This window comes from Psammomys obesus, unplaced genomic scaffold, assembly GCF_907164565.1.
Source record: "Psammomys obesus unplaced genomic scaffold, mPsaObe1.curated_primary_1811, whole genome shotgun sequence".
In the NCBI taxonomy this organism is placed as follows: domain Eukaryota; kingdom Metazoa; phylum Chordata; class Mammalia; order Rodentia; family Muridae; genus Psammomys; species Psammomys obesus.
This window is the reverse complement of record NW_026596131.1, coordinates 686,518-711,138: the sequence shown is the minus strand read 5'-3', so window position 1 is coordinate 711,138 and position 24,621 is coordinate 686,518. Positions and strand designations below refer to the sequence as shown.

The 24,621-nt window shown below is 38.0% G+C and overlaps 1 protein-coding gene across 6 annotated transcripts in view; it reads left to right on the top strand.

Moving 5' to 3' along the window:
- The window catches only part of Kansl1 (KAT8 regulatory NSL complex subunit 1), a 127,721-nt gene that overhangs the window by 33,182 nt on the left and 69,918 nt on the right, over window positions 1-24,621 (top strand). For all 6 annotated transcript variants that reach the window (XM_055592159.1, XM_055592163.1, XM_055592161.1 and 3 more), the window contains one exon: window positions 10,280-11,651. In XM_055592159.1, coding sequence (XP_055448134.1) covers window positions 10,363-11,651 — 1,289 coding nt within the window. In that variant the 5' untranslated portion in view covers window positions 10,280-10,362. The remainder of the gene's footprint in view (window positions 1-10,279; window positions 11,652-24,621) is intronic.

The window sequence follows — 24,621 nt, the reverse complement described above, 5'->3', positions numbered from 1 at the left end:
GTTTGGGACAGTTTTTTTCTTTTGGGGGGGGTTGGTAATAGGATTCTTGCTTGCATAAGTTGTTTGAGTAATGTTGAATTCTACTTAGACCTGTTTCTCTGCCAAGCCTCCCCTGACTACTCTGCTTGTGTCAGTATAGTCTTTCATTGATATTTGCATTTTAATAAACATGTATTGGAGATAACAGATAGTTGGGTGTTCTTATTGACTTTCCTCTAAAGACTAAAATTTAAGTTTTAACGTTAGCAGTTGAGGTCCTATCATGTTAAACCTAGCCTTGAACTCTGCCTAGTATAGTAGTTTTAAGCATGAGCCTGGGGCTAGAGATAGCTCAACTGTTAAGAGCACTTCCAGTTCTTTTACAGGACCAGAGTTTGGTTCCTAGCACCTACATGAGGCTGCTTACAACTGTCTGGAACTTGAGCTCCAGGGGATCTGGCCTCCTTAGGTCTACAGGCTCATAGGCATACCCATATATACATGGATAAAAAAGTAACTGTTTAAAGGGTATGAGATTTTGCCTTTGCAACTTAATAGTTGTGTGACCTTGGGCAAATTACCTATCTTGGAACATCAAGTTTTCCTCATTTATAAAATAAGGACAGTAGGGCTTAATAAAAAATGTTACTGTCAAGATTAAACAAAGAATATGTAAAAAATAATATTGGCTAACATAGTAAAAGGGCATTTAATGTTAGTAAACAACAGTTAAACAGCTTGCATTTATTTTGGTGTATGTGTATGTAGGCACACATGTACCAGGCTATGTGGGTATGTATGTACTCAGTTGTGAAAGTCAGATGACTACTTGTGAAAGTTGGGTCTCTCCTTCCATCATTTGGACTCTAGGAATAAAAGTGAAGAAGTCAGGCTTGGTAGTAAGCCTGCTGAGCTTCTCTCTGTTACCCATGAACAGCACTCTTAGTAAACTATCCTCCAGTTAGTAATTATGAAGCATTTTCAGTTAAGAGGCTCAGGAAACTGTGAAGGTAGCCAGATCCACATTATAAAAAACATTCTGTCGCCCTTCTCTAGCACATTCCACTGTATATATGCCTTTATTTTATATTTAAGATTGTACCACCAGGTAGTAGTGGTAGTGCACGCCTTTAATCCCAGCATTTGGGAGGTAGAGGCAAGCGAATCTCTGAGAGTTCGAGGCCAGCCTGATATATAGAGCGAGTTCCAGGATAGCCAGGGTCACACAGAGAAACCCTGTCTCAACAACAAAAAATCCAACCAAACCCAAAAAGACTGTATTCTGTGGTGTGGCTTCCAGTTACTTCATCACAGGTTGTTTTGTAGTCCTTTTCTTCCTGAAGCTGTAATACACCATCTGATTTATTCCAGCTGCTCTTTGGGTCATCTCCCGTGTTCCCTTTTTGTCAGTTGATTAGATTTTCTTCTAACAAAACTAGTTCTTACTTGAAGGCCTGTTTGGGGGGAACTCTTACTATCTCCGTGATGGTACTTAATGATTTTAATGTCATCTAGACAAAGTTGTTAAAGCATGTAAAAGACAGAAACTGTCAAGGAATTTTGCTTTTCTTAGAATTAATAACTTGGCAGTTGGGAACATTGAGATAATTTGTATTGAATTCAACTGGCTTTTAAGTACATCATCTAGTTTAAGCAGGAAGAGAGGGTAAGAATCTGAGTAGCCAGAGAATTTTTGTGGAGCTGCTGGAAATGATGAAGTTTGGGACTAAAAGGCTAGAAGGTCTTTGAGGTAGATGTAGCATTAAAAGGAAAAAATATGGCATTGGGGGAGGGGCAAGTCTGTGGGAATGGAGTTTCTAGGTCTATGTTGTTTTGATGTATACTTGTCCTGATGTTGGTTTTAAGTTTCATCTCAAAGAATTTGAATTTGTGGAAAAGCAATGTAGCAAATTGGAGACTATGGAATGAGGCAGTAGAAGAGTCAAGCACAGCTGGATGTGGTGGTGCACGCCTGTAATCCCAGCACTCTGGGAGGCAGAGAGAAGCAGATTGCTGTCAGTTCAAGACCTGGTCTACTGAGCTGTCCGGGACAGCCAAGGCTACACAGATAAACCCTGTCTTGAGTAAACAAAACAAACAACAACAACAACAACAAAAAGAGTTAAGCATAGTTGGCAAGAATGAAGTAGCAGTCAGGAAGCTGTTAGGATGATCTAGGTGTAGGTTGGGGAAGCCGTGGGCTGTACTGCTAAGGTTAGCAATAGCTTGAGAAATAAGTGAAAGAACTTGATCACAGTGAAGGTGAAATTAGCATGGATAAGAGAGAGCTTTCTCTGTATGTTGTCTTTGTAAATACTACATTTTATTTTTTTATATACCTTGTATTTGGGCTTAATGTAGACTCAGCCCCTTCTCATTTCCGGTTTAAGCTTTGAAAAGTATTTTGCCTTGATGACAATCTTAGAGGTTTTCATTGCGGTGTTGTCATGCATTGATTAGTCCTTGCCCTCTACATTTTCTTTTTCCCTTTTAACTTGTGATCCATCTGTCCAGCTAGTTGGTAGAGCTCAGCTCACATTTGAGAAAATGATAATAATACACAGTGGTCTCAAGCATTTGCTGTCTGGTAGTTCATGATTGTCTATCAAAGCACATTCTTCCTTGATGCTACCTAACCGTATTAGGTCCGGTGGTTTCCTAGAACCTTTTTCTATATACCGTTTTCTCTCACCAGAAAGGAACATCATCATTTTTGTGTCCTTGTCTTTCATGCTAAATTTTTAACTAATGTTTATAGCTCAACTGAAATTTTGACAACTTTCTGTATGCCTTTTTAATCTTCCTGCACTTAAAAAAGTTGTTCTTGGGGCCTGGAGAGATGACTCAGCAGATAAGATAACTAACTGGCTACTCTTCCAGGGCCCTGGGCTTAATTCCCAGCGCCCACATAAGAAAAGTGTTCTTGGTTTTCTTTCTTTCTTTCTTTCTTTTTTTTTTAATTAAATTTTTGCTTTGTGTAAAGTTATGAGGTAATGGTGAGAAAGCTCCATTAGTAGAAACCCCATTGGAGACAATAGGGTTTTCTTCTGCTTTTGTTTTCAGTGTAAGTATGGTTTATTGTAATACTTGGCTTATTGACTAACCAGCTGCTCTTAGGTCTCTGCAGCCTTTTTTTTTTTTTTTTTTTTTTAAGTTCAGGCTTACAGTACTCAGAAGAGCAGTGAGGAGAGATTTTTATTTTTAGTCAAAATTTCTCAGGTAGTTGTGGTTTTACTTTGCTCTTGTTGGGGGTACATTTGACATAGCTGTTTTTTGTTTGTTTGTTTGTTTATTTTTTTCCTCAGAGAAGGTACTACTGGAATCTATCCATTAAATTGGAGATTCTGTTAGATAATCTGCAATGTACAGAATTGCCCTTCATTCCCCACCATGATAAAAATTTCCAGTCTAAGATGTTACCAATGCTGTGGTTGAGAAATTGCCCTGTGGGTATATATTTTGTTTGTTTTCCAAGTGTCACTTTTATTAAGGAGTTTACTCTTGAAACTGTGTCACGATTAAGGAAAATAGAATCACATGCTAGAACTCATGTAGTTGCACTGCTTGCATTCCTCAGAATGATGCTGTATGTGGTATTAGTAGTTGTTTTGTTTTTTTTGAGACAGGGTTTCTCCATATGGACAAGGCTGGTCTTGTACTCAGAGATCCCCCTGCCTTTTCCTCCTGAGTGCTGGGATTAAAGGTTTGCGCCACCACGGCCTGGATTGTCTAAATTTCTATCAGGAAAGCTTTCTAAAAGGTTTTTCAATTGGAACTGTGCCACTCTGTACATGTAGAGGCCAGAGTATAACCCATTGGAGTCTGTTCTCTCCTTCTGACCATGTGGATTCTGGGATCGAGTTCAGGTGGCTAGGCTTGGAGCCCACACCTTAACTTCTTAGACCCTCTTGTCAGCTCTCTCAAATGTGTTTTCGGAATGTATTTTCCATCTTCCTGTCTCTAAAATATGCTTTGGAATTGAGAAATGATTACCCAGCTGACATTTCTATAGCCAAGACTGTTTTGGTGACTCTTTCCTTTTGTTTCTACAAGCTCACTTCACAAAGTTAATTTATGTCAGTGACAGCAGGTACTGCACAGTACTTTGTTTGTTTTTGCTTATTTTCTGAGACAGGATCTCACTGCATAGTCTTGTCTAGACCAAAATAGAGATCTTCCTGCTTCTGCCTCCCAAGTGCTGGGATCACAGGCATGTATCACAATGACCAGCCGAAACATCTGTTCTTGTCAGATAGCTAAAAATGAGCATGTATCAGTCTCGAATTCCTTATTCTGTATATGTAATTTGACTATTATTTAGCTCCATCACTAAATTGGAAAATGTCTTAGCCCTAAATATACTGCCTGTGTTATGAGTATTAAAGTTAATTATAGCTTTTAATGCCTTAGAATCCTTTTAAGAAAGGTGATTTATCGTAAGCTTAAAGAGTGATGTAAATTTTTTTAGATTTGTTTTTTATGTGCATTGGCGTTTTGCTTCCATGTACGTCTGGATAAGAGTGTCTTGGAGTTACAGACAGTTGTGAGCTGCCATGTGGGTGTTGGGAATTGAGCCTGGGTCCTCTGGAAGAGTTTTCAGTGCTCTTAACCACTGAGCTACCTCTTCAGCCCTAATTTATATGTATGATTGTTACTATCTGAATATATGTCTATGCCCCACATGGACGCCTGGTGTGTGTAGAGGGTATTGGTTCCTCTGGACCTCGATTTAGCAGTTAGACAATTGTAAGATGCTATGTGGGTTCTGGGAATCAAACCCAAGTCCTCTGGAAGAGCAACCAGTACTCTTAACTGTACACACGTGTGCTACAGTATGCATGTAGAGGTTAAGAGTACGATTTTATGGAATTGACTTTCTCCTACCTTTGGCTCTGGAATTGAACTCTGGTCAGGGCCTTTGAGCTGTCTGAGCTTTACATTGTTAAGTGATGCTTTTGGGGATTTATAAGATTAATATTGCTGTGATTGTTTTCATCAACATTTTGCTCAGTTTGTTAAATTTAAGAAAGTGTACTATGGTTGCTCGGCATAGTGTGGCACAGGCCTTTAGTCCTGCCCAGCATTTGGGAGGCAGAGGCAGGCAGATCTCTTTGAGTTCAAGGCCAGCCTGGTCTCCAGAACTACTTAGTTGACACCCTGTCTTGATTTAAAAAAATTTATTGCTTCTCTCCCTTTTCTGACAAAGTAATATTTTTTTTTATGTAGACATTTTTTATTGTAGATATTACAAAGGAGAGACTCTTAACTACCTACCTTATAAAATAAATGAGCTTCTAAATTGTATAATACTTGTTTTTTGTTTAACAAAACATTTTATATCAGTAAATATAGATGTGCAATGCTATTCTATGTTGTATATATTCCATTATATGACTAGTTCCTAGTTTAAATTTTTGGTCATCTAGTTTGTTTTCCTTTTAAAAAGTAAGCTAATTTTGATGGCCAGGGAGTTGTCTCCAAGAGTACTTGCCTTTGCAGAAGACCTGGATTAAGTTCCCCATCACCCACATCGGGCCTCACAACCATCTAGAACTCCAGTTCCAGGGAATCTGACATTCTGTTCGGGCTTCTGAGAACAATAGACATGGATGTGGTGCATATGTATGAAACAAAACACTCATACATATTAAAGATTTTTGTTTTTGAGGAAAGTTCTTATGTAGCTCAGAGTGGACTTAGACTTTATATGTAATAGAGGTTGGGCTTGAACTCCTGATCCTTCTGTTTCTACTTACTAAGTGCTGACATTACTGGTCTGTGCCCCCTATCTTGTTTGTTTTCCTTTTTATAAGCTACATTATGAAATAGTTTTTTTATACACACACACACACACTTAAAAATAGTAAGAAAGTCTCATTCAGGTGGCAGTTGTAACTAATGAAGCAGATTTGATAAGTGCCATATCTAGTGTTTTGGCTCTTCTTTCTATATAGGAGTCCTTTTATAATGAGTTTTGGATTTTTGAGACAGGATTTCTTGGTGTAACAACCCTGGCTGTCCTGGAATTCACTTTGTAGAACAGGCTGCCCTGGATCCTATAGAGATTGGCCTTTCTCTGCCTCTCAGGTGCTGGGATTAAAGGTGTGTACCACCATGCTAGGAATGTTCAATGGTATTTTAATTTAGCAGATTCTTTGATTATATATATGTAGGCTAGAGAGATGGCTCAGCCAGGAAGAACACTTGCTGCTCTCTCAGAGGACTGGATTTGGTATCCCAGCAACTACCCAATTGTCTGAAACTCCAACTGTAGAGGGGAGGATCTGATGCCTTCTGACCTCTGGCCATCCCGCATTCTCACTCCCACATGAGCTTATGCACATTTTATTTTTTCTTATAAAAAATTCTGTAAAATTTTCTTTTTGACATGAGCTCTCTTGTAGCCCTGGCTAACCTGGAACTCACTGTGTAAAAGAGATTGACGTCAGAGCTCACAGAGCTCTTCCTGCCTCTGCCTCTTTGAGTGTTGGGATTAATGGTGTGCACCACCATGCCCAGTGAATTTATTTCTTATACAGCAACTTTTTGTGTCTAGATTATAATAACCAAATACTGGATAAGAAAATGAAAATGTCTTATGTAATCATGACATAAAAGGTCTTAAAAGGTAGGTGGTATAGGTTTATAACTGGATGAAGAAACTGAGAAAATAGAATACTTAGGTAATTGACACCAGGTGGTGATGTTACTACCAGGCCAGGACCTGCTCACTTGGGCCTGTGTTCTCCCTAACTGAATGCAGAAGTGGAAGTTGTCCCTTTCTTTTGGTAGGAGAATTAGTTTGTGAATAAAACCCTCATGGTCTCAGGACTCCATTTTTACTTGTAAAAATTACTGAGAATGTATTGGTGGTATCACCTATAATTTCAGCACTGGGAAGGTGGAGAAGGAACTGCTTCCAAATGCTGAAACTTTAACACATTTGTGTCTATTAAGTCACCACTAATGTTTTTTTTTTTCTTTTTAAGTTGGATTGGAGAAATGTTTTAAACTCATGGTACTGTGTACAGTTTTTCAAAATACTGATTTTTCACTTAAACCTTAGGTTTTTATCATTACCAGCAAATATTATTAGTGATTTTCCTTGAACTGGGTTTTACTTTGTTCATTTTGTAAAGAAAATTTGCTAATGAACCAGTTTGTTTTGTTTTTGGAGATACATAATCTAGCTAAATATCTTAGTCTGGCATCAAACACTCTATTTTGAGGCAGCCAAGCCATGTTCCTGTGCCTTGTACTCAAGTTTGAATAGTCATAGCTCATCTGTCTATTCTGCCACAGAAAGATAGTATTTTATGAGCTGGAGGGAAAGCTCAGCAATAGAGTTCCTACTGATTTTGCAGAAGACCCCGGTTCAGTTCCCAGTATCCATATGGTTCAGTTCCAAGGTATCACTTCTTTCAACCTCCTTTGGCATGAGTCATTATAATTGATACACATGCAAGCAGTGCATATACGTAAATGAAGAACACATATACACATAACAATAAATCTTTATAAAAAAAAAACAGTATTCTGTGAAGAAGACTGCTTCAGCTTGGCAGTTTAAAAAGTAAGAGTGTGTAGCCTGGAAAGATGGCTTGGCTAACTCTAAACCACTTCTTCCAGAGGACTGGGGTTCTAAGCCATAGTGCCACATAGTGGCTCACTACCATCTGTAATTGCAGTTCTAGGGGACCCAAGGCCCTCTTCTTCTGAATGCTTCAGGCACACACTGATAAATAGATATACATAGACAAACTACTCACAATTTTTATAAAGTGAGTTTTCCCCGAGACTTTTTTTTTTTTTTTTTTTAGCTGAATTTTTTTATACATACTTTTCCTTTCAACACAGACTTTTAAAAAATGTACCTGGGGTCAAGAGTTAATAAAATCCTGGAGGAGCACACTAATTTGTTACTCAATACCAAACAGTCAGCCCTGAATATAGAATAACATACAGATTTGAGCAGGTTATATTTAGGAATGTAACAACAGTTAATTTAAAAAAAAAAAAAAAGGCCATGGATTTGAAAAAGAGCAAGAAAGGCCATATGGGAGGGTTTAGAGAGAGGAAAGGGAAGGAGGTAAATTATATGATTACTTGGAAAATTTAAAAAGTTTTAAAAGTAATAAATAGTGTAATCTTTACTGTTTCATCAAGAACATCTCTTAAGAATCAACTAATAGTTAAATTTGTGACTTATGCTATAGTGTATGTGTAGAAATCAGAAGAATTGGTTAAATCCAGGTGGTCAGGTTTGATGGCAGACATCTTTACTTGCTGGGTCATATAATAGGTCCAAGAACACCGTAAATGTCATTGGCATCCTTTTTTTAAAGCTGCAAGTGAGGACTAATGTGACTACTCACATTTTTCGGTGGTATTGTCTTGTGTTCTAAGATACCAGCAGTTTTTCTTATCTTTGTTTTTGGACCCTCATTGCAAATGTTAACACAGGTAGGCCAGTGGGCTTAAAGGACTTACTGGCCTGAGTTCTATTGCTGGGTCCCACATGGTATGAGAGAACCAAATTCTGCACATGGCCCTTTGACTTCCACATGTGTGCCATGGCATGTACACATAGCTCCATTTAAAAGTAAATAAATACGAAAATAAGTATAATTTAAAAAAAAAAAAGAGGTAAATGATGTTTTTAGTATTACTGTGACCTTTAAAATGATCTTTACAGACTGCTGAGATGGCTTAGTAGGCAAAAAAGCACTTGCAAGTCTGAAGAAATAAATTCCATGTCGGGAATCGACTGCGGAAGGAGCAAACCAATTTCTAAAAGTTGTTCTCTGATGCCACACTCACTGTAGGAATCTGTGCCTGGAAGCACAAGTGTATGTCCTCCCACCCCCAGCAGCCACATGTTGGGGGGAGGCGGTTGAGATGGTGGTTTGAGGGGTAGTTGGTGTAGTGCTTTATATAGGTTTCCCTTTGCTTCCAGACCCAGATAGATGAATCAGGAATGAAGAAGAAGCAGTTAATTGAGGTATGTCATTAATTAAAAAAACGAGGAAGGATAAGAAAGTAAAAAGTATATTGAAAAAAGACAGTGAATTCTGAATTTTCAGAGGTCTAGAGGGAGGGTTAGAAAGTTGATAAGTGCAGCTCAGAGGGAGTGGTCCTCATGTGCTAGTAGATGTTGCTAAGAAAGTGAGTTGAAGGAGAAGGCAAAAGGAAGGGATCTTGGGCAGTACCAGCAGTTTAGGAGGTTCACAAGGAAGAAGAGAATATAGTAGTAGTGCCAAAGATACCAGGAAAGAAAATTTCAAGAAAGTCCACTCTACCTAATGCTTAGGAAAAAGTCAGCATGGGATTGTTGATTGATAATAATTTGATAATGAAAGTACTGCTTACCTTATCCAGAGTGATGGAGGTAGAATCTAAATTCTAGAGTAGTGAAGAATGTAAAGACAACTGTTTATATTCTTTTAAAGTGTTTTGGGAAAGGGAGAGAGTTATGTTGGGCTATTAGCTTAAAAAAACAGATTCACTCTGTAAATAAAGAACCCAGTAGAAAAGTTATGTGCTGAATGGAAGAAGACAAAATTAACCATATTTTGATATTTTGAAATATTGATGTTACACTGTAATGTAGTTAGACTGATAATACAATATAAATTTGTAAGGAAGAAACTGGATTCCTGGGCAGAAAAATAATACAAAACCATGATATTTGGCATAAACTTTTGTATGAGAACAAGACATTTTATTTCTGTTGCTAGGTATTCATCTTATGTGGTCATATTCAGTCTAATAATTGAATTTTTAAATTTAAAGAGTTGTTTAAAGAGTTGTCTGTCCCATTCTCATCTCCCCCCCATCTCCCCTCTCTGCCCACCCCAGACAGGGTTTCTCTGTGTAGCCCTGGCTTTCCTGGAATTTTCTCTGTAGACCAGGCTTACCTCTCACTCAGAGATTAGTCTCCCTCTGCCTCTCAAGTGTTGAGATTAAAGGCTTGCACCACCACCGATAGGCAAAGAGGTTTTCTTTTAAATGCAGGTAATTGTAACCATTTGTGATTATTTTTAGTTGAGGCTTCTGTTTTGACAGTATTCAATTTGTAGTTAACACATGACATGAAGGGTAAAATTGCTTTCTCGTGAAAGGATTGTGTTCTCTCCTTTCCATATGTGAAAGATACCTCCAGGTTCCAGTGGGTTCACAGTTACTCTCTTTTTGGGGGCAGAGTTTGAACAATAGCCTCATGTGGTACTTCTGTTGAAAATGTGTGTTGTTCCTTGAATGTGCTTGTATTTCTGACTTCCTTTCTCTCTTTCTCTTTCAGTGTATTCTCAGGGGAGGCAGTAAGGGGCCGAGGAGCTGGCCTCAGCACTGGGAGAGGCTGGACTTCCTGTCTCTCTGTGCTGAATGGCTGCGATGGCGCCCGCTCTCACTGACGCAGCAGCTGAAGCACACCACATCCGGTTCAAACTGGCTCCCCCATCCTCCACCTTGTCCCCTGGCAGTGCCGAAAATAACGGCAACGCCAATATTCTTATTTCTGCCAACGGAACTAAAAGAAAAGCCATTGCTGCGGAGGATCCCAATCTAGACTTCCGCAATAATCCTACCAAGGAAGACTTGGGAAAGCTGCAACCATTGGTGGCATCTTATCTCTGCTCTGATGTAACATCTGTTCCCTCAAAGGAGTCTTTGAAGTTACAAGGGGTTTTCAGCAAGCAGACAGTCCTTAAGTCTCATCCTCTTTTATCTCAATCCTATGAACTCCGAGCTGAGCTGTTGGGGAGACAGCCAGTTTTGGAGTTTTCCTTAGAAAATCTTAGAACCATGAATACAAGTGGTCAGACAGCTCTGCCACAAGCGCCTGTAAATGGGTTGGCTAAGAAATTGACTAAAAGTTCAACACATTCGGATCATGACAATTCCAGTTCCCTCAATGGGGGAAAACGGTCTCTCACTTCATCATCTCTGCAGGGAGGTGAAGTGGGGGGATCTGACTCTGGGAACTTGAAGGGGGGTATGACCAATTGCACTCTTCCACATAGAAGCCTTGATATAGAACACACAACTCCATATAGCAATAATAGCACTGCAAACAAATCTTCTGTTAATTCCATGGAACAGCTGGCACTTCAAGGAAGCAGTAGGTTATCACCTAATACAGACGCCAGCTCTAACTTGACAAATGTGAAGTTAGAGGTCAAAAAGTCTCCTCTGTCTTCCATTCTTTTCAGTGCTTTAGACTCTGACACAAGAATAACAGCTTTACTGAGGCGGCAGGCTGATATTGAGATCCGTGCCCGAAGGTTACAGAAGCGGTTACAGGTTGTACAAGCCAAGCAGGTAGAGAGACATTTACAGCACCAACTGGGTGGATTTTTGGAGAAGACATTGAGTAAACTGCCAAATTTGGAATCCTTGAGGTCCCGGAGCCAGTTGATGTTGACCCGAAAGGCTGAAGCTGCCTTGAGAAAAGCTGCCAGTGAGACTGCCACTTCTGAGGGACTAAGCAACTTTTTGAAAAGTGATTCAATTTCAGAAGAATTGGAGAGATTTACAGCTAGTGGCATAGCCAACCTGAGGTGCAGTGAGCAAGCATTTGATTCAGATGTCACGGACAGTAGTTCAGGAGGCGAGTCTGATGTTGAAGAGGAAGAACTGACTCGAGCTGACCCTGAGCAATGCCATGTACCCCTGTGAGTAGAACGCATGAGGTTGTAGTCGTTCTTGAAAAATGTTCGGACAAGATTTAAGTAAATTCCTATTTTCTGAAGAATGTGATTCTTGTATAATAACAAATAGGTTGCACTGATCTTTTTCTAGTTTGAGGTAAATAAAAGCATATACCCTCAAGTGGAAAAATAGAAGGCATTTCTGCTATATAGCATTCTGTTGCTGTGTGCTGAAGTTTACCTTTTTTTAAGTCTTCTGAAAAGAAACCAGAAAACATAACTGACTAGGTTTTAAACTCTAGGACATTTAAAAATCTAATGTGTAACTAGACATTTTGTTGTTTCTAGGAAGTAGGGACAAGTGTTGATTAAGGTTGAAATTTGTAGTGCTTCCTGTTGAACTTTCAGCATACCTGTCATTTTAATATGAGATTTTCTTTCTGTTGGAAAACAAAGCTGTTTTCCCCTCTGCTTTCGGCTGTAACAGTCAGCATAGAGAAGAAGACATTCATGACCATGACGAGTTTGATGATTCCTCCTTTTCAACAAGTAGACAGTCACATGTAGTGGATAGCACTTGTAGTGATTGTTTTGTAATTTAATTTTAATTCTGACAATAGTGCCAGGTCCCACAGTAGGAGGACATGGTCTTCAAGATTGCCCCTCGGTATGACTTCAGATGCCAATTACTAACCCTAGATTGTTTTATCTGTGCTTTTCGTTACTTGTCTATAAATCAATATTCTCATAATTTAGCTTCATATTTGATTAGTTTGCATAAGCAAGTCAACACTCAGAAACATTGCCTTAATGTTTATCAGCTTTTGTTGTAAATTATATTACTAAAACAAAAACAGATGAATACATGGATGAGATGTGAGGAAGGGACATTCTACTCTAGGAACTTTAATGTGTCCAACCATCCAGAAGTCTTATAAACTCTGTCCTTTTTTATTTTTATGGGGAACATTGGTTATATAGGTATAAAATCATAACTCAGTTGTCATTAGTGGTAATCTGTTCCCTTTCATCTCTCTTTGGGGGGGTGAGACAGAAAATTCTAATGGTCTAATCCCACCTTGGTTTTTCTGGTGACTAACTCCCATCTTGAGGTTACCTCTGGGTGCAAGCCATCAGTTCAACTAACTACCTACCACTGAAAAAGACTATCACTTTGGAGAGCCCAGGGATTCTAGTAATTTGGTGCCAGGAGACAGGCAAAAACCAGTATGCATTTCATAGTATCATATTCTAAGGATTATTACAAAATGCTTCAGAGTATTTTAAAAATTGCCCTTTTATATAACCTACTTTTTACTTCTTGATTCTGTTTTTTAAATACTTTATGTGCATACACAAATATATATTTTTTAAAAATCAGATTCATTTCCTGTTTTGTCTTAATTTTTTGTTTAAATTCTTTTTTTTTTTATACTTTATTATTAAAAGTATATTGTGAACCATGTGTTTGCTTGGTACCTGGAGAGGTCAGAAAAGGGTTTGGGATCTCCTGGAATTGGAGTTACAGACAGTTATGAGCTGCTGTGTATATGTCCTGGGGGGAGGGCGGGGGGGAACTTGGTCCTTTTCAAGAGTAGGAAGTACTCTTAACTACTGAGACAACTCCTGGCTCTTGTTCTTGTTTTAGCAAACCAGTCTTAATATGGAGCTTAGAATTTAACTCAGAATTATCCTGCCTCAGTCTTCTGAGGATTATGTGTCTGCCACCATGCCCAGCTCAATGAGGGAGGTCTTTTCTTTTTTTTTCTTTTTAAATTCAGCAAAGTTAACATGTATTTCGATAAAGTTTTACTGTTTTCTAAATCTGTTAGTTTTGTAAAATAATACGTAATCTCAGGGTGACATACTGCTCTTACTCTTTTTTTTTTTTTTTTTTTTTTTGAGGGTTTCTCTGTGTAACCCTAGTTGTCCTGGAACCCTGTAGACTATGCTGACCTCAAATTCAGATCCTCCTGCCTCTACCTCTCAGGTGCTGGCATTAAAGGTGTGTTCCACCCAGCTGAGCTTCTTTTCCTTTGTTCTGTGTTCATGTACTTAAGAAAGTACACTTGAAGACGAAATAATCTGCCTTTACTGTCTATATGTTGGGTCTGTGAGAACAGGACAGACACTTGGGGGGAAAACAGGCTGGTTTTTGAAAGTAGGTCTGCCTCTTCTGCTAGAGATGTGCAGTCTGTTTTACTAGACAAGGTGTAGTATATAGATATGCTTAAATAGTTTTTCTTTGATGCTAATAAAAAGGTGATTTATTTTCATTGGAGGGTTCGATTGTTGAGACAGTTATGCTTTTAGTTGGTGAAATACCTGTTTTATTAAGTTTGTTTATATTATCCACATGGATAATACTTTATTTGTCTGACAGGAAACTTTTAGGGAAGACCAAGTAATTTTTGCCTCCATGCCTGGCTTCCAACACTTTTTAAAAGATAAAACAGACAATTGCATTTGAAATACGATAAATTGCATGAACATGTTTATTCAAGAAAAAGACATTCTGTCAGATATTGTACTGTGTACAGCACTCAGGAGGCAGAGGCAGGTGAGTTCAAGGCCAGCTTTGTCTACAAAATAAGTTCCAGGCCAGCTAGCCAGGAACATAGGCCCTGTTTATTATTATTTTTTTTTATTTATTTTTTGTCAAATCCACAAAGTCCCTGGGTTTAATCCAGAGCTCTCTTCACTACAACTACATAAACACACTACAACTAAAACCGTATCAGCAACCCTAAAACAACAACAACAAAAACATGAAATACTCGAAAGAGAGAACATAGATTGTAGCCTAGTTTAGTTATTGAGAAATTTACAAGCTTCTGTTGGTTTGGAGTTTTGGAGGAGTGTGCTTTTTTAGGAGGTAGGGGAGATGGTGTTCTTTAGCATTCTACCCTGCATAGTGAGATAACAGGTGATTGCTGACCATGCCTTATGAGGTCTGGGAGCACACACAGAGTGCCCTGCATTGAGAAACAAGTACATACTGCCAGTTGAGTTACATCTATAGCCCAAAAGAGTGAGTGTCCTTTTTCAAAGCTTTATTCATGGATTCATGCTGTTTTTCTGTTTTGTTTCATGCTTTAGTTTGGGGCTTAGTTTATACTAACCTGTATTTTATTTCCATAGTAGCCTCCTGAAGCCTGTTCTGACCAGTTACCCCCAAATAAACTTGTGACAGTAAAACCACTTTCTTGAAATTTGGATGTTCTTGATTGCAAGGGAACTTACTCTGTAACAGAGTGGATTTGTAAGATTTTGTAGGTTTTGCACATTTTTTATTTGTTTTTAAGATACTCTAAAATGTTGTGTTATTATAGTTCCTCCTTGAAGTTGAGAGATGCTGCCAGAAGTGGCGGTCAGATTGTTTTGTTACTTGCCTATTCTTTCATTTCCACAGTGAGAGGATAAAAAAAAATCAGCTAGGGAGAGTAAGTTGTAATCTCTGATAGTCATCCTTTGTTGGATGAAAGGTGGTGATGGTGAAAATGAACAAATGACATGGTACAAATTCTCAAAATACTGAACAACCACACAAATGTGCTGACTATAGTTATGAGCCGGGCGCGGTGGGGCATGCCTGTAATCCAGAGTTTGAGGCTAGCGTGAGTGAGACTCCTGCACAGTGAGTCCAGGACAGCCAAAACTACACAGAGAAACCCTGACTCAGAAAACCGGAAAAAAAAAAAAAAAGAAAAAAAGAATGTACGTGCATGTGTATATTAAGTATAACTACTTTAAAAATAGTCCATTGATGTTACAGTGTTTCTTGATGTTTGGTTTGCTCAACATCTTAAGTGTAATACTCTTTTTTGTGATCTGTGTAAGCAAGGACACCCCTTCCCAGTCCCCTTTTTATTTCTGAATAGGTAATAGGTACTGAAATTTCTTGGTGCTTGTGGGATTCTAAGGGCAGTTAAGTAAAGGGAATTTAGAGGTTACCTGCTGCAGATGTAGGTGCTACACATTTCTGCTACTCTTTACTGGTTTTCATTCTCTAAAAGAAGAAGGTATGTTTATTGTGTTAGGGTGGTTATATAGTTTTTCTAAATACAAATGTGTGGAACTCTACAGGTGAATAAATTAAGCCTTACTTGAAGTAATTCTTATGAATAGAGAATGAAATTATCATGAGACAAAGTGAAACTTAGTGTCTAGCATACAACAGTGTAAGGTAAACACTGTATGATAGAAATGAAATAGGAAAAGATTTGCAACAGAAAGATGGAAAAGGAAAATAATGGATATTAGAAACAAACCTTGATTGCTGGTCCAGATTTTGATAGGCAGATATTTGGGGGAAGTTGGAGTTGTGGTCTATTGAGGTCAGGCAGTACAGGCAGATGTGGACACAATGTACACTGGGAAGACAGTTTAAAAGTTACAGACTTTGATGGCTAGAGGACATTTTGGAGACCAGTCAGAATGAATAGAAGTGATACACTGTTAAGAGGAAAGGAAATTAATTCCAGTAAGTGTTCTGTCACTGAGCCAAACTCCTAACCTCCAAGTAGACCTTTTGAGATAATATTTTATATTTTCTTTATATTTTTTGAGATAATATTTTATATCTTCTTTGTCCTAAGAGCTGGTACATGTTTTATAAGTATGTGCTTGCTGCTTATGAACATATGTTTCTAAGCTGGGCCTGGGGTACACAGGCCTGAAGTTCTAGTTTTTGGGAGCCATGAACTTTTCCAGTTGGATGTGGTGGCACACACCTTTAATGCCAGCACTTGGGAATAAGAGGCAGGTAGATCTCTGAGTTCAAGGCCAGCCTAATCTACCAAGTGAGTCCTAGCACAGGGACTGTGTAGAAGAGTGTTTTCCAATAGTTCCTCTTGTGGTGATCCCCAGCAATAAAATTATCATTGTTGCTGCTTTATAACTGTAAATGTTGCTACTGTTAATGAATGTATATGTCTGTGTTTTCCGACTGATGTCTTTGGGCATCTCCTGTGAAAGGGCCATTCAACCAAAAAAAAAAAAAAAAAAAGTTGTAACACGCTGATTTAGAACCGCTGATGTGGAAGGACATTGTCTCAAAGAAATTTTTTTTTTCTTGGATATCTAGTTACAAGAGCTTGAAAGGTATTTAGGAACAGTGAAGAATATCCTGATGCGTTTTTATCTGCTTAGTTTTCAGTGCCAGAATTAGGTTTATGATTAACATGATGGGGTTTGTTTGTTTGTTTGTTTGTTTGTTTTTTACAAGCATCAGAAAACCTGATAGATTAAGTAGAGTTTAATTTCTTAGCATTTGTGAAATTGTTCTGAACAGTGGAAGATCATAGTGGAAGGTACTCTGAAAAAACTGTTGAATTTTACTTTCCTAGGCTTGACTATCCTAACTTAACACTTACAGATTGCATCTTTTTCCTTACTGCTAACTTGTCCTGTAATTATCGGACCAGACCTCCCTGTCTGGTAAAGGCTATCTTGTTAGGCAGAGATAGGCCTTGTATTTTGTTGGGTATGTTGAGGGGCCAGTATACTTAACTTGAAACACTTAATCTCCATAGGGAATCAGCCTGCGCCTCAGGGAGTCAGTGACAGAGCTGAGCAGGCCTCTTGTTTCTCTCATGAGACAACCAGCCTGGTGCTCACTATTTTGTGTGGGTATGTGTTCACCTGCAGAAGTAAAATATCTGAGTGTAAGATGATGCTGTTTTGAGTGAATGAAGACGGTGGAGCATGGTAAGACTAAAGACAAAGATCTTTACCAGATGAAAATTCTTTTCACATTAGTAAAGCTGCTTGTTGGAGTGATAAGATTTGGTTAAAAAAAAAAAAAGGGTATCTCCCTAATGAATACTATCATTTCTCTTTTTCTCAAAAAAGAAAATAGTAAAACCGTTTTCTTTTGTCTTGTATTTATCTATTTATTGATAAGTACATATAGTAATATTTAAAAACTGTGTGTGGGTTTGTGAGCATGAGTACCTTACTGGCAGAGAGCAGAACAGGCAGGGTACTGGATTCCCTAGGGTCTGAAGTTACAGGCAGTTAGGAGCAGCCTGATGTAGCTGCTGGGGACCCAGTGTGGGCCCTCTGCCCCAGCAGTGATCACTGTTTAACTGCTGAGCTATCTCTCTCCAGTTCCTTTTATTGTTTTTGTTTGTTTGTTTTTATTTTTGCAACAGAGTTTCTCCATGTTGTTCTGGCTGTTCTAGAACTCTTGTATGTAGACAAGGCTAGCCTCAAAACTCATATTCTGTCTTTGCTAGTATCGGAGGTGTGGGTTACCAACTCCAGATTTACTCTCATTTTAAATAATAAAGTTTTTCCCCCCTCCCAGAAATGGTTATTTTTAACAAGTCTGATAGACACCCAAGCCCTGAGGCTAGTACTTTAAAAAAAAAAAAAAAGTAAAACATGACATTATGAAATTGATCTATGTAATAAGGTATATAAAGCCTTATGATCCATCTATATCAACACAACTTCCTGTATTGCTTTTTAGATTATGAAGTTAGCATACTTGACTACTTCATCGACTCACTTGTCTTTTACAGATTTTTAGAGTGGGGTTGATAAGCTTGTTGTCCTTTCCCCAGTCCAGGGTTTAGATAGCTGTCCAGCTGGTTGAAAAAAAATTTTTTTTTTCTTTTTAAACTGGCACTCTATCAGAAATTTTTCATTCCCAAGAAGTGTTCTTTTAGCACATTCTGTACATAGTAGATTTTGTAAGATCCTTCTTCTAAAAGCTGTGAGGACAGGCCTATGTAAGCTGAAAACAGAATGAAGCTTGCTTAAGATTCGTTTCTGCCTGTGTATATATGAAATTTATACGCAAATACATTCAGGCATTCAAGGAAGTAATTTGGCTTGGAAGGGCAAGTAAAAAGGCTGATTTTTTTTTTTAAAGATTTATTTATTCAGTATTTATACAGTATTCTGCCTGTATGTGCTTGTAGGCCAGAAAGAGGGCACCAGATCACAGTATAGACGGTTGTGAGCCACCATGTGATTGCTGGGAAATAAACTCAGGACCTTTGTAACCTCTGAGTCATCTCTTCAGCCCCAGAAAGGCTAATTTTGTAAAGTTTGCTTAGTGTAGTACATAGTTGTTTTCCATGTTAATGAATACTTAAGACTTTGTTGTAAATGATAACCTGTCAAGAAGTAGGTCCTGTATTCTAGAGTTGAAACACGATGTCTCTTAGAAAATTTTAAGCTAAGTGTGCAGTCCCAATGATGAAGTGTGTGTATATGTGTTTGTGTATGGTTTTCATTTTGTTTTGATTATGAGACAGTGTCTTTGTAGCTGTCTGTGGAATGGGGATTAAGGGTGTATACTACTGCACCTGGCCCTGTAGTTTGTTTATATTTTTATATATATGTATATATAATTAAAGATTATTTATAATATTATAAAATATTATTATATAATATTAATAATGTTAAATGTTATTATAGATTATTAATCTTTATAATTAAAGATTATATATAATTAAAGATTATTTATGTGAATGAGTCTGAACATATGTATGTATCACACATGTTCATGTGGAGGTCAGAAGAGCATGTCTGGTGTCACAGATAGTTGTGACCTGCCATGTAGGTGCTGGGAATTAAATCTGGGTCCTCTGGAAGAGTTGCACATACGCCTAAACAATGAGTTTTCTCTCTAGTCCTTCTGTAGTTTATACTAAATATAAAGGTTATTTCCATAAATGTCTAAAGCAGTGTTATATTGTTTTTTCTGTGGTTTTTCTGTAAATACGTAGTGCTAGAGTATTTATTGATTAAATGTCTCTTGGTTATATATTGAGATGCCATCATATAGCTCTGGGCTGAAACTTGCTATGTATATCAAGCTGCCTCAAACTCCCAGAAATCTTCTACCTCTGCCTTCAAGTGCTTTGCAATAAATTTGTATACCACCATATCTAGTTCTATTTTCTTTTTAAAAAAAAAATCTTTGAGGCAGTGTCTTAAATGTAGCTCAGGCTAGTCTTAACATAAGTCATAACGTAGCTAAGGATGATCTTGAACTGCTGATCCTGCCTCACTTACCAAGTCCTATGATTACACCACCATATTTGCAAATATCTCTAAAACTTCATCCCTGAAAAAGATTGGCTGATGAACTTATGGAAGGGTGTAGGGGTTGGACAAGTTTCAAGGCATTATATAAGCTTGTGTCCAGTCCCTTTGATAGATAAATCCTTCAGCATGGATCAGAGGAGTTAGGTTAGTAGTTAATCTGAATATATCATCCTGAGGTTAGTCACAGTGTCCCTGAGGCCATTCCAGAAGAGAAGTTCAGAATTATTTAACCAAAGAGTAATAAATACCTTATAGTGGACTCTAATTACTTTGAGACTAGCTTTTCAGGATCAGTTAACTTTGCCTCAAAAGGATAAGGAAACACTTTGGGAACTAAAAAATGATGAAAACATGCAAGAATGGAAAATTTGGTTCTTCCCTTCAAAGAGTCTTTTGGTTTTAAATCATCTCCAGCATAGTAGTAGGAAAGGAATCATTGGAAAAATATTGTGGTGAGGAATAGGTACAGGTTATGGGCATTTCATATAGTGGTTTTGTTTGTTTGGTTTTTCTTTTTCTTTTTTCTTTTTTCTTTTTTTTTTTTTTTTTTTTGAGATGGTCTCAATGTAGCCCTGGCGCTCCTGAGACTGTTTGTAGATCAAGCTAGCCTAAAATTCACAGTGATTACACACCTGCCTCTGCCTCCTGAATGCTGGAATTAAAGGTGTCCGCCACTACGCCCTGTAGGAATTGTATAGCAATAAATAATGAGAACTTGCAGGGACAGAAGTGGTTACTTTGGTCTAAGATCAAATTTGGGTCAGCGATGACACACAATTCCAAGAAGAGATAGAATGGGTCAGTTCTAAGGATGAGAGCTCAGAGTGAGGATGTTGTATTGGTTATGAGTAAAAAACTGTGGTGTTGGCATTGTATAAAATAAAAGTCAAGAGTCGTATTTTTCTAGAAATGTCAAACTTAATTTTTTTCCCATTTGTACATGGTATTAAATATGTAAGGTTTTACCTATGTATATTTTATTATAGAAACTAATAAAGTAGTCTTTAATATTAAAATAGAAAACAGAAAAGTTTTGTATGCCAAAGATTAAAACGTTCAAGAAAGTAGAAAATGAGGTTGGAAAGGTAAGCTGGAGTGATGTTAGTTTTGATTACTGGGCTAGCACATTTGAATTTTACCCCTAGAAGCAGATGGTAAAGAACCAGATAAATGTGAAAATGATATAAGAACTCAATCAATGCAATTGTGAGTTGGATAAATTGGTGGCTCTCTGGCAGTGTGGAACTAAAAGTGTAGTATAAGGCAGAGAGACTATTATTGAGATAGCCTTGCTATCACAAAAGATTTTGGTTGAGAATGGTGGAGGTGGAATGGAAGAAATAATGGTCCACGTATAAGACTGATGTCCTTGAGTTTTAGAGATGAGATTGGGGACAAGATTGTCCTTTACAGATTAGAGATACATCAGATAACTTCCATGGTAAAGATTATTTACATTAAGACTCAAGGTTGTAATAAAGGTATTCACTCCCAATGTTAATATCGTTCCTTGATTAAACACACTGGAAACCTGGTGCCACGACTGAATTTTGATTCTGGATTACTGAAGGAAATAGGAAAGGTGGCAGAAACCATTGTTGGTGTTTGAGAAAAAAAACTAAAGGATGACATCCAGAATGAAGGGCTGGAAAATGGTGACTTTGACTTTATTTAGCTTTTATCTTTAGATCTTTAGGTTTTTGTCTATGACTTTCAGCAAGATTTGAACTTAAATTTCCCTGTACTCCATGAATAACAAGTGGGCCATAAAGAATGTATTGAGTAGGTTACTTGCTGGTTAGAAATTTCACTTTTGGCTGGTCAGTGGTGACACGTGATCGAGCTCTCTGAAGGCAGAGGCAGGGAGGTCTGTTTGAGTTTGGGGTCAGTCTGTTCTATTGCCAGGGCTGTAACACAAAGACAAACCCTGTCTCAACACCCTCCCCTCCCCCCTTACACGCGCCAAATCAGACAAATCAAAAACCTCTCCAAAGCCAGACAGACAAAACCATTCCTTGGAAAACTGTAGAATGGGGTGTGGATAGTCAGAGAGCCCTGTGTAGTTCTAATAACCTTGGCATTTTAATTTGATAGACTATTTTTGATTAGAATTAAATGTTACCTTTATGTTTGAAGTAATTTAAGGATAATATTTAGTGTTCTTTTCAGATACATCTGGCAAGTTAGCACTCATTACTTTCTAGTACCTTAACCTAAAATGCACTGCATTTCTGTGGTGAGGGGGAACCCCCCCCCCCTTTGCATTCATAATGCTGAACACAGAAATTTTTGTTGACAAAATAGGACCAGTCTCCATTGTTAAGTTTATAGTTATGAAAGTTATATGCTAAGTAATCTAATGGTACTTGTTACATGTTAGTAAGCATTCACTGTCTTGCCAGGCGGTGGTGGCAAGACTTAAATCCTAGCACTTGGGAGGCAGAGGCAGGCAGATCTCTATGCGTCCAGATTGGTCTACACAGCAAGTTCCAGGATAACCAAAGTTACCACCCTGTCTTTTGGGGGTGGTTCATAGTCTTCTTAGGTGGTCAATTTTACATGAGGAGGAGGAAACAATAATAGAGGAAGAGTTGGATTTAAATCTGGATTTTTTTTAAATTAAAACTTGATCTCCTGGAGTAATAGGATTGCTATTAGTCTTGTGAGCCAACTGGTTTGTGCTGTCATGTCTGGTGATTGAGATTAATTTTTACCCCCCTGAGACATTTTTTTAAATGATTTATGTGCATTGGTGTTTTGCCTGCATGTATATATGTATATGTGAGGTTGTCAGAGCTCCTAGAACTGCAGTTATAGATAGAAATGAACTGCCATTTGGGTGATGGGTTTTGAACCTGGAACATCTGGAAGAACAACCAGTGTTCTTACCATCTCTCTAACCCCCCTCTGAAATTGTGGTCTTTTTTTTTTTATGTGCATGGCGTTTTGCCTGCTTGAACGTGCAGATGTCGTGTGTGCAGTGCCCAAAGAGGAAAGAAGAGCATCGAGTCTACTGGAGCTACAATTACAGATGTTTGCAGGCACCCATGTGGATGCTGGTAGTTGAACCTAGACCTCTAAGAGCAGCCAGTGCTCTTACAACTGAGCCATCTCTCTACCCCCAGCCTCACACCCCCCAGGATTTCTTTGTGTAGCCATGGAAGTCCTGGAACTCACTCATTAGCCAGGTTTGTTAAAGCAATTAGTCATTAGTTTTTAAAGATAATATACTACAAAATAAGGACACAAACTCACTTAAATGCACCATTAAAGTGGTTTAATTTTAGAAACATTTTCTTTGAAAAAATTTTTGTTGTTGAGTATAAAGTGTTATAGGAAATATAGATGATTCAGATTCTTTCCATAGCCTAAAGAAAACTAAGACATTTACATGATGCTGTCACAAAATAGAAAATGCAGTGAGAGTTTCTTGGAAAAGCAGAAGCTGGTGCATAACTAATATTTGATTCTAGATTGAGAGCTCAGCACAAGAAGTGACTGTAGAAGGAAAGAAGAAACAGACTATTCGCAAAATTGCAAAAAAAAAAAAAAGATGGTGGTGGGGGACCCTTATTAAGTTAGACCAGTGTAATAGAGTAGAAGAAAAGAGATAACCATGACAGATTAAAATCTACATGAATGAAGCCCCTGAATAAATGGAAAAGGGAGTATTTAGCTTTCCTTGTGAGAAAAAGGACTTTTGATCAGAAATCATTGGTTTTGGTAGTGAAATGGTCCTTGAGAACCACATGGTGCTGGAGATAAATGTAGTTAAGTTGTCCTCATACTTCCACATACACATTATGGTATATGGTCCCAACAAGAAATAAATAAGTGAACAAATAAATAATGTAATTAAAAAAGTTAAAGATCATGGTTTGTCACAGAATTTAGAAAGTTGATATTGGTGGTTTGAGTTAGCAAAATTAGTGCAAATGCAGCCAACCAAGGCTAGATTTGGTAAATGGAGCTTTATTGGAACACAGTCATGTAATATTGCTTCCATTTATTTATTGTTGGGGATGTTTTAGACAGATCATTAGGTATATTTTATTAGTCAGTTTTCTCATTTTTTTTTTTTTTTTAAAAGAAAAAATCCTGACCGGTAATTTAAGGGAAGAAGAGTTTATTTTAGTCTCCAGTTTGAAGGAATAGTGTGTAACGGATAGGAAGTCCTGGCAGCAGGGGATTGAGATGGTTAGTCACATTTTCTCTGCCATCAGGAAGCAGAGGAGCAATGGATATCTACACTTACCTGCTTTCCCTTTGTTCATTGTGGGGCCTTAGCACATGTGGGACCATCCACAGTGAGGTGGGTCTTCCTACCTCAGTTAACCTAATCAAGATCATTTCTGCTAGATGTGTCTGGAGGCTTGTCTCCTAGGTGATTTCTATATCCTGTCAAATTGACAACATTGTTAAATTAGGTGATGGTTATAGATGTGAACATATGAGGATTTTTTTCATTCTAATCCTTGAAATGTGACAAAAATTCTTTGTCCTTGTGAAATTGAAAAAAATGTTAATTGAGGCTAGAGAGATGACTCAGTGGTTAAGAGCTATTTGTTGTTCTTGCAAAGGATCTGGGTTAAATTCTCAGCACCCACATAAGTGACTGACACCATCTGTAACTAGTTTCAGGGGATTGGATGCCTTCTTAAGACCTCCTTGGGCACCAGGCAGGCACATATGGTGCGCTTGTGTGCAGGCACACACATTCAAAGCACCCATGCATATAAAATAAATCTAAACAAAAGATTATTAAAGGATGTTGATTTATGTCCTTCCCTCAGTGCTTTTTAGATTTTGTGTGTGGCTTTTATTTTGAGACAGCTGGTGGGCTGTGCAGAATGATGTTGCACATTTCTTAGCTCATTGGAGACTCTATCTATCTTTCATCTGTCTGTCTAATTTGTCTCTATAGGCAGGA